The sequence below is a fragment of the Lactuca virosa genome, chromosome 8, assembly GCF_052849685.1.
Source record: "Lactuca virosa cultivar CGN04683 chromosome 8, Lactuca_virosa_CGN04683_v6, whole genome shotgun sequence".
In the NCBI taxonomy this organism is placed as follows: Eukaryota; Viridiplantae; Streptophyta; class Magnoliopsida; order Asterales; family Asteraceae; genus Lactuca; species Lactuca virosa.
In genome coordinates this window covers 71,388,144-71,398,511 of record NC_136433.1, presented here as the reverse complement: position 1 = coordinate 71,398,511, position 10,368 = coordinate 71,388,144, and the positions used below count along the sequence as shown (strand labels likewise).

The following is a 10,368-nucleotide window of genomic DNA, read 5'->3' as shown; positions in this document are numbered from 1 at the left end:
CTCTAGAAGTTGATCTAAGTTTGATAACATAATGTCATTAATATAATCAGCAGTAATGAAAGAACACACTAGCGGAGTTGTACAAAAGAATCATGCATGTACGTGTATAGGTTATTGTACAAGTTTAGTAAGTAACAAATTGCGTTGCATAATCTGTCATTTAATAAGTAATAACTATATATAAAATGGTTATTACAATGTAAGAATACCACTAGTCCTTTATATAAAAAGAGGTTCGAGGGGATTCATTATTAGGGGATATTAATTAAGTATTCACCAAAGCCTGGAGATTAATTGGTCGTGCGCATTTAGTGTCACCATCCCAGAATGCTTTAGCTAATAGTTCATAAGTATGCTCTGTAGGATGAAAATAATCCCAAAATAAGAAGTCACTAGGATTCTCACACATCCTGGTACCGTTTAACCCACATTGCACCTTTCCATTTTTGGGTCCAGCCCCACAACATGCCTCATTTACATTGGCAAAACCTATTCCAGAATAATGTTATATATAATAAATACTAGTTTATAACCCGTGAGAACTACGGTTATAAAATTAATTAATTTTCATATTAAAAAATCAAAATTATTAATTAATTATTTTAAATAAATTATTATTTAAGAGATATTTTTTAGTTATATAAAATTATAATCATTGATTTGAATAAATACGTGAAGTTATATCACCGTATAATCTGTATTAATTTTATTTTATTTTTTAATCTAATGTTATTAATTTAATATAATTAGAATGAAAAAGTTTAAAATTTGAAATTTAAAATGGAGAATCAATTATTAATATAATGAAATTAGAGTGAAAAATTTGAAATTTGAAATTTGCAATTGATAATTAATAGATTGACAAGTGGGATGATATGTGACATATAATATTCTTAAAATTTTGAAATTTGAAATATTAACTAAAAAAACTATACGGGTTTACTAAAAATAAAAATTAACTATGTGTGATACTCGTATACTACACGGGTTTATTAAAAATAAAAATTTAATATCAATATTTAAACATTAAATATTTTATAAAATAACACTTTTACATAACCTAATGTAATCTTTTGGAACATTTATAAAAGAAATCAAATATTCTTTAGAGCATTTATGAGACTTTATTATCAAATTAACATAATGATTCTCTTTCCTTATAAAACTTGTTAGAATTTTGTGGAATTTTATTTTAAAAAATGTAAATTCCCAAAAAATAAAAGTGGAAAATAATAATTCTAAAACTCTTACAAAATTACATGTGACAAAACTCTTGAGAATTTGACAAGTGACAAAAAAACCTTCATTTATTAGAGAGAATGGGGAGTTCTAATAGGATGACATTTGTCAATAGAATAATAAACTTATTCATTTATTAGATTAGAGAGATGATTAGACCATTAATTTTAAAATGAACAAGTATACATAATAAGAGAGAATATGTTAAATAAAAATTAGTACCATGTCTTTTCGGGTCAGCACGAAAAGTTTGGGTAAGATCATATACTGCTCCATAAAGACTTTTTACACCAGGATACTTTTTTGGTATATCGTTTACCAGTTTTTGGAGTTCAGTATTATAATGTGTCACCATGTTGTTTATCCTATCATTGCATGCAGTTTGAGGTGCAATCGGCAAATGGGGCAAGAGGACTGTAGCAGGAATACATCCCATCGGGCCTACTCCGAAAATGGCTATCCTACGTGCTCCAAGACTGGTGAGTTTGTCAATGACATTCACAACTACTTTCACTAGTTTCTCTACATGGGCTGATGGAAACAACCTTGGAAAGAGAGATATGTGAAAGTCAAAAATGTCATTGGAACCCGACTCCAATAAGAACAAGGAGTTTTTAATTTGGTCTTTACGTATATGGTTGTTGTCAATAAGGGCTTGGAATTGTTGTAACTGGACTTGGATTGGTGAAATCCCCTGCCCATATATCAAACATCGCAAAGAAAAATTATGGTATAACAAAATTGTTAATGTAATTTACACTTTGATTTTCATGAACGACAATTGAAGTCATTAGAGTTTCTATTGGTAAATTAAGTTCATGTTTCAAAAAACTAAAATGTTTTATTTGTCATTTTTTAATAATGTAACATAGCACACATCAAATAGAGAGCTAACTTACATAGAGCATGACGACATCGAATTACTGCATGATTCTAATTTACCTTTTTCACGTGACAACCATATATTGGAACTTAGTATATGCTATCTTAGCCAAAGTAATAAAAGTTGCTATTAGTAGCGAGTTGAGTATATCATGAATGCACACTAAGAAGGTTATTGTCAATTAAAACAAGTGTAGATGAATCCGTTTACCATTTTACAAATATTAGAGGTACTTTTTTTTTTTTAAATTTTTAGTAGCATTAAATTTAAGATAATTTCATAATTGGTCAATGTGGTTTACAAAATATCTCACTTTAATGAATTTTATGAAAAATATCACGGCACTGGTCCTGTGGTTTGCAAAATGTCACGCCACTAGTCCCGTGGTTTGAAAAATGTCATTTTAGTTATTTATAGTGTTTCTAATATTTTTATTTATTTTGATTCAAGTAAATAAAAAAAACTTCAATTTAGAATATTATAACAACTTTTATTACTTTCTTAGAAGTATTTTTTTATTTTTTATTTTGGTCTATTATCAAACCGAAAAAATATTATCTTGTATTTAAACTATTGACATCTCATATAGAAATAAGACTTCATTTGCAAGTTACATTTCAAAAATATTAGCTAGTTTTCCTATTATAATAATTATAAATCACAAATATAACACATCAAAACATTTATTCTCAATAGACAAACCATTTGATTTTTTTAAGTTTAATTTGTAGTAACATATATAAAATTCCCACTAAAAAAGGAAAAAATATAAAGAAAAAAAGTTGACCTAAATTACAAATATAAATATAACTTAATTATTTATTTGAATCAAAATTTTAAAAAAAATTCCAAAAACCATAAATTAAAAAAAGCTCAAACACCAAAATTGTAATATACTCTAATATATTCATACATTTTACACCTTTTGAATTATGTAAAAAAATTTATCAAATTATTGAAAAATAAAATGAAACAACGAAAAAAATTAATAATACGAAAAAAATTAAAAATAATACGAAAAAATTTAAAAAATAATACGGAATATTTTAAAAGAAATACTAAAAATACAAAAAAAATACTAAAAATGTATAATGTATTAATATATTATAGTATATTACAGTTTTGATGTTTGAGTTTTCGTTTTTTTTTTCTATTTTTCATTACTTAGATAAAAATAAATAATAAATATAGAAGAAATAATAAATAACTAAAATTATAAAAAAAATATAAATAATGATAATGATAAATGTAAACATAAATTTGCTAATGATTTTAACTATGGAACATCTAAGTAAAAAAAAAACTATAAACCATAACGACATAAAATTGAAAAAACATCAACGTTTCAATTCACAAATAAAAAAAATTAAAGAAAAAATGGTTTCGACATGGTTTATCGAATTTAAGTTTATTTCCTTGAATCAAAATAAATAAAAACATTAACAAAAACCATAAATAACTAAAATTATAAAATAAAAATAGGAAAAAAAATGTCAAAAAGACAAAAAAAATTATCAAATTGTTAAAGTTATATATATATATATATATATATATATATATATATATATATATATATATATATATATATATATATATATATATATATAGGCTCCGGTTCCGTTGAAGACTCTTTTTACGGTGAGAACTCGTGATGACACCTTAAAAAATTTGAAAAAAAATATTAAAAAATTACAAATCATAAAATCGAGCATAGTAATATATCGGAGAGAAAAAAAATTAGAAAAAAGTTTTGAATCATTAAAGTTGAATCATGGATCATAAAAATGATCCATGCTTCAATTTTAATGACCCAAAAAAAATTTTCCAATTTTTTTCTCTCCGATATAGTATTATGTTCGATTTTATGATTTGTATTTTTTTTATATATTTTTTAATTTTTTTAAGGTGTCCTCACGATTCTTTACCGAAAAAAGAGTTATTACCCGATCCTGTTATATATATATATATATATATATATATATATATATATATATATATATATATATATATATATATATATATAGGGATGTAAAATTTCAAATTGACAAATTACATGGTCCTTAAGGTTTGTAGTATATTTCAAATTTGGTATAAGGGTAAAATAGTATTTTTCATAAAATTTTAACAACTAAAAAGTTATATTTAACTGCAAAAGGACCATTCATGAAATTTTGCAAACCATAGGGACCAACGTGACGTTTTCCATGAAAGTCCTCGTAATGAGATATTTTGCAAACCATAATGAACAAATTATAAAATTTTGTCTAAATTTAATTATACATAAAAGTGTACTTATTGGTTATAAAAATGAAAATATAAAATATGATTTTGTTATCCTTTTTTTAAAATCATACATGAAATAAAACTGAATGCGTAAAAGAAGTTGTAAAAAAGTAAATTTCTAATCCATTGTAAAATTAGTTCATAACAAAAATAAAATATATTTTTTTTTCAAAAAATAACATTTGCGATAATAATTTTTTTTTATTTAGATAAAAATATGTACATATAATTTTAGTTATCATCATACAACGAATGAGAAGGAAAACGGGCAACAAGTTGCGCCACTAAACCACTAAACCCTTTTATATGGTAAAACCAATATAGTTTTCTAAAAAAAATGTGTTTTAAGATTATAGAAAAGAAGTTGTAAAAAAATGGGTTTCAAAATAAATTTATTCTTCAAGCTTTGGACTAAAAGTGTAAAAAATAAAAATTGGACGTGACGGAATCAGGTAGGATTTGGGTTGGCCTCAATTCAGGTTTTGTGACATGCAAAGTTGCAAACTAAGAAAATGAAGAGATCGATTCGAACCATTTACCTTATATAGATTTTAAAGACATATCTTATTATAAGCTGAACTTACTTTTGTTTAGAAAAATCATAACATATAGAAAATTTTAAGTTTTTAAAATATTCTCCTAAAATATTTATAAGTTATCGTTCACATGTCATAAATTATTATGTATATATAATATGTAAAATGATTTATATTGAGTTACTTTTTATTTTATGGAACATGTATTATTTCAAGTTTAAAAAAAAAAATCAAGGCCGTATGAGATATGGAATTAGGTCTATAATAAAATAAAGACCGCATTATCGAATAGCAAACCGTTTATGATATATTGATCTAAAAAAATTTAAAAGATAAGTTACTTTGGCCTGTAATTGGCCCTTAAATAAAGGGAAATCTCTAGAAAAGTCTTCAAATTTTATTCTAATTTACGAAAAAGTTCCCAACTAAATTTTGGTTACGAAAAAACATGAATTACCGGTAAAAATCGCGATTTAACCACTTCTTTTCCAGTTTACCGGTTTTATTACTTACCTGTTTCACTAAAGTCTCATTATTTTACCCTAATTTGCAAATAAATCCCAAAATAAAATTTACTAATGATTTGATCATTTTCTTCATGTAACATACATTCTGTATGCAAAATACATATTTATAAAAATATTATTTTATTTTAAATATATGTTTATAAAAACGTTGTTACTTGAAGATGCATGAAATATACTTATGTAAAATACGTATTTAAAAACTTTTATAAAATATGTATTTCTTATGTACATAAAAAATATTTTGTGTGTATATAAATACATAAATATATATAAATCTATGTTTATAAAAATGTATACAAAAACATTATATATATATATATATATATATATATATATATATATATATATATATATATATATATATATATATATAATAAATACAATTATATATAAACACGTTTTTATAAAGAAAATGTAAATAAACATGTATTCTATAAAAACATATACAAAAACATTTTTATAATAAAAATGTATACAAACACATATTTCATAGTAAAAGTATTTATATACATTTATGTATAAAAACTAGTTGTATACAGATGTATTTGTGTAAAAACGTGTTTGTATACATAAATATGAACAAATATGTATACTATGAAATAACTTTTTAGACTATCTCCATTGGTTAGTGTTTATATTCATAAATATGAACAAATATGTATACTATGAAATAGGTTTTTAGACTATCTCCATTGGTTAGCAGCTCACCATGGCTCACCCTAAAACATTAAAAAATAAATTAAAAAGAAAAGAAATGGTGTGAGCGGATTACCCCCACAACCCTGCTCACAATATTTCACCGTCGTTCTCTCTCCTTTTTATATATTTCATTTATTTGTAAAAAAAAAAATAGACATGGTATTAATTTTAAAACTAAATAAAATATATTAAACTACATAAAAGAAAATACTCTATAAAATGAGACCAATGTTGATATATTTTTTGATAATGTTTTTAAAAATAAAATAGTGAATTAGGGTGGGTTGCTAATGTGAATAAAAATTCATGGTTAGTTAGGTTGTGTATATGGAAGATAGAGAAATTAGTTTTTAATAGATATTTAGGTTGGGTTAAGTTGCCAATGAGGTTAGTAATATATATATATATATATATATATATATATATATATATATATATATATATATATATATATATATATAATCAAAACTTGTTTGTATATAAATGGATTTATTATAAAATAGGTTTATATATATATATATATATATATATATATATATATTATAAAAAATAGAATTCTATATATTTATGTATTTATACGCATACATAATATTTTTTTATGTACTTAATAAATATCTATTTTGTAAAAGTTTTTTTAATGTACATATGAATATAATAATGCACTTTAGATAAGTGTATTTTATGCATTTTCACATACCTATTTTTTAAAAATAGGTATTTAATATAAATAATAATATATAAATAGATATTTTGCATAGAAAATTATTTTGAGTTGAAGTTTTTGTTTAGGTATTTTGCATACAAAAATGTTTTTAAAAAACTATATAGAAAAAGGAAGTTTTTTAATAAGAAAAATTTGTATTTTTTGTATGAATATGGTTTTATACAACAAACAAAAACATACAAAATTTTATGTTTTTCCAAATAAACCCTAGATACATATATTTTTTTATTCAGCCCTTTTCGGTAGGTTTGACAATTTCTTTTCGATTAAAAAAACCTAACATTTTGTTTTTTTAAACAAAACTAAGGATTTATTTTTGAAAAAGTTTGTCAAATATTAGAGTTTTTTTAGAATGAAAAAATTAGGATTTTTCTAACTACAAAAAGAAACATTAAAATATCGAAAGATGATCAACATGATAGATTGACCTAATCAAAAAGTTGAAAATGATAGTTTTTTTGAAAATAAAAAATAGAGAAGGCAATGTGTTAATTTGAGTTTGATTTAAGTTCAACCTATTTGTTAATTAACTAACCTAATTATTTAAATGGGTTCATCTTTTCGATCCAATCAAACATTTGAGATAAATGAATTTTCACTGTGTTAACATGTTTATGTATTTCTCAACCCAACTTATTAAATAAATGAGTTAAACTTGTATTAACCTTTTTACAATTAAAAAAAAGTAAATAAATTAACTAAAGATTACATCATTTAAATTAAATCTAATAAAATTTCAAAGCATGTTGAAATAACATTAAAATTATTTAATTTCAATGTTATTTTGGAGAGTGACTAGTATTGTCGACGCTAAGAAAAAAGATAGAAATTAGGATTAAATTTTTTTAGAACATAAATAATGATACAACATTGTAATTTATAAATTAATACTTATACTATTATATTATAATACTTAAATAATTTTAAATTAAATAAATAATAAAGTTAAATGGATTGGTGAGTTGAAAATATGTTAGTAATTTTTATCCAACGCAACCTATTTAAGTAAATGAGTTAGACGGATTGACCAATTTACCTTAAGTGAGTTGAAAATCTCAACCCAACTTACTAATTTGGGTTGGATTGATGGTTTGAGTCGATTTTTGCAGGCTATAATAAAAAAACAATATATATTTAATTAGAAAAACCTAAATTGTTAGTATGTTTATAACATTGAACGTGTTTTAACTAGGGATGTAAATGGGTCAATCTACTTGAGCTCGGATCGTTAAAAGCTCGAAACGAGTCAAGCTTAAACGAGCTTCATCCCAAGCTAGAGCTTAGATTAAGGCTCATTTATCAAATGAGTTCGAGCTGAGCCTTATATATTGGGCTCGTTTAAGCTCGCAAGCTTAAACGAGTTTTGATATAGTTTTTTTATATTTATTATTTATATAGTTACATTATATATTTTTTATATCATTAAATATGAAGAAAAAAAACTTGTACAATTAAACGAGTTTTAAGGTGTTTTTGATGAGCTTTTTATAACTTTTTGCGAGCCGAACTCGGGCCTCAAGATACGTGCTCGAGCTAGAACTTCTATAATTTTTAAAGAGTCGTTTATGTCCCTAGTTTTAGCTAGTTTTTCTTTAAATTCAAATGTTTTTTTTATTAGGGATTTCAACTGCAAGTCTTCAACAACTGAATTAAAGATTAAAATGATTTTTTTACTAAACTTAAAATAATTCCAACTAGAAAGGTTACCCCCGCTACGCGGGGGTCAGAAGCTTTCAATGTTGTTTCCGAATTGATAAATATGACAGACATAGAAAGTGCAATGATGAAAAGTCCGGGTTTTACCCCGAACAAAAAATGTAAAAGTTTTGACTGCAAGGACCAGAAGTGTGAAAATGGCTAAAGAATTAAAGGGGTAGGAATTAGCAACTTTTTAGAAAAGACATCAAAGTTGTCAAACCGTTAAAGTTTTGTAGCCAAACTTTAAATATTAAAAGGTTCCAAAAAAGTGTAAAAATATTGATTACAAGGACCAAAAGTGTCAAATGGGTAAAGAATAATGACCAAAGTTGCCAAAAAAAATCCAAATTTAGTCTTCCTAACTTCCAACAATAATACAGGGACCAATTCTGCCAAAAATATGGGAAGTTGAATGGAACACAAACAAAAGGACATGAATAAATTAATTAAAGAAGTACAGAGACCGGATATGTAAATCAAGGGACCAAATTTAGACAAAGTATCCCAAGTTTACTATTCCTTTCTTCCACAACTTTAATATATATATATATATATATATATATATATATATATATATATATATATATATATATATATATAATAATTAGTGATCATTGTATAACATATATCCTTTTTGTTTAATATCTTTTTAAATTATATAAAAAGGTAATTGCATATTGAAGATGAATTCATAAATTTGTAAGATTGGTTATCTTACACAGTCCGCATTTGTATTCAGCAATCCACTTCCAGCACTTGCAAAGCTGATACCGTTATCTGGAAATTCTTTCCGAGTGCCGTTTGCTATCTGTTGTCTTAATTCTTGATATGGTAGTTGAAGCTCCATCCCCAAATATTGTGCTGCACAACTTTTCTGGCCCCAAATTAACATTAATTCACAACATAATGTAATTTTAATCCAAATAATTTCATTCAAATATGATCGATATTAGAAATTGGATGTTACGTATATTAAACATTTTCATTTTATAGGTCATGTTGGGTATGACAAATGTCGTAAAAAGATGCTAGTTTTTTTTTTCCATTAACAAAAGTATTGCCAAGCTTAGTGTAATATCGATTAAATAAATGTTAGTCAGGGGCGGATTTAGGGGGGGGGGGGGGGGGGGGTCACCGGTGGCACCGGCAACCCCTAACTTTTCCGACCGCAGTGGAAAATTTTTCGAAATTTTTTAAAATTTTTATTTTTTCTACTATCGTGTAACCTCTCACTTTCCCATGCAACCCCTATTGTGAAATCTTGCGTCCGCCCCTGATGTTAGTGTCTTTAGTTTGTACAAATCGATGGACTTACAAATGAAATCTGCAACAGTTCGACCATTGGTGAATCGTCCGGTTGGACGCTTAAAGAAAGTTGAGCCATAAGGTGGAAAATCTGCTTGAATTGTACAGTTTTTGGTAAAATGATTATTACCAGGATCAAAAAGCGAGTCTCCAAATGGGAACATTGACTTAACAACATGTGCATTGGCCAAAGTCGAGGCCATAAGCAATAAATTGAGGAATATTATCAAATTTGGTAATCTCTCCATCTCAATCACAATTTGGTTACCAATTTTAGTGCATATATATATGGTGTGAATTTGGTATTAAATAGACTCAGAAGAAGTTGTACCGAACGGATTAAGTTGAAGAAAGGAGCACCAAATTAAATTAAAGAAAAAAAATGACGTAGGAAATAAAATGAAAAAATAGCATCAATAATTTGTCATAGTTATCAATGCTTGGTTTTCACATGTTTGTCATGAACTCACAATA

The 10,368-nt window shown here is 25.1% G+C and overlaps 1 protein-coding gene across 1 annotated transcript; it reads right to left on the bottom strand.

Moving 5' to 3' along the window:
• Window positions 1-242: 242 nt before the first annotated feature.
• LOC145134929 (GDSL esterase/lipase 6-like) lies at window positions 243-10,151 on the bottom strand. The gene is made up of 4 exons (XM_079069733.1): window positions 9,905-10,151; window positions 9,308-9,450; window positions 1,462-1,933; window positions 243-489 (listed from the first exon to the last, which is right to left on the bottom strand). Exons 1-4 carry the CDS (start codon window positions 10,140-10,142, stop codon window positions 266-268), a joined length of 1,077 nt encoding a protein of 358 aa, XP_078925859.1. The 5' UTR covers window positions 10,143-10,151; the 3' UTR covers window positions 243-265.
• Window positions 10,152-10,368: the final 217 nt, after the last annotated feature.

What these genes read in the sequence shown, in the direction of transcription:
- LOC145134929 (XM_079069733.1), bottom strand. Translation starts at nt 10,142, where the DNA reads ATGGAGAGATTACCAAATTTGATAATATTCCTCAATTTATTGCTTATG. An exon ending in AACTGTTGCAGATTTCATTT is followed by an intron (nt 9,451 to 9,904) that starts GTAAGTCCATCG and finishes AAAGTTGTGCAG; the next exon opens with CACAATATTTGGGGATGGAG. An exon ending in TGCTGACCCGAAAAGACATG is followed by an intron (nt 490 to 1,461) that starts GTACTAATTTTT and finishes ATTCTGGAATAG; the next exon opens with GTTTTGCCAATGTAAATGAG.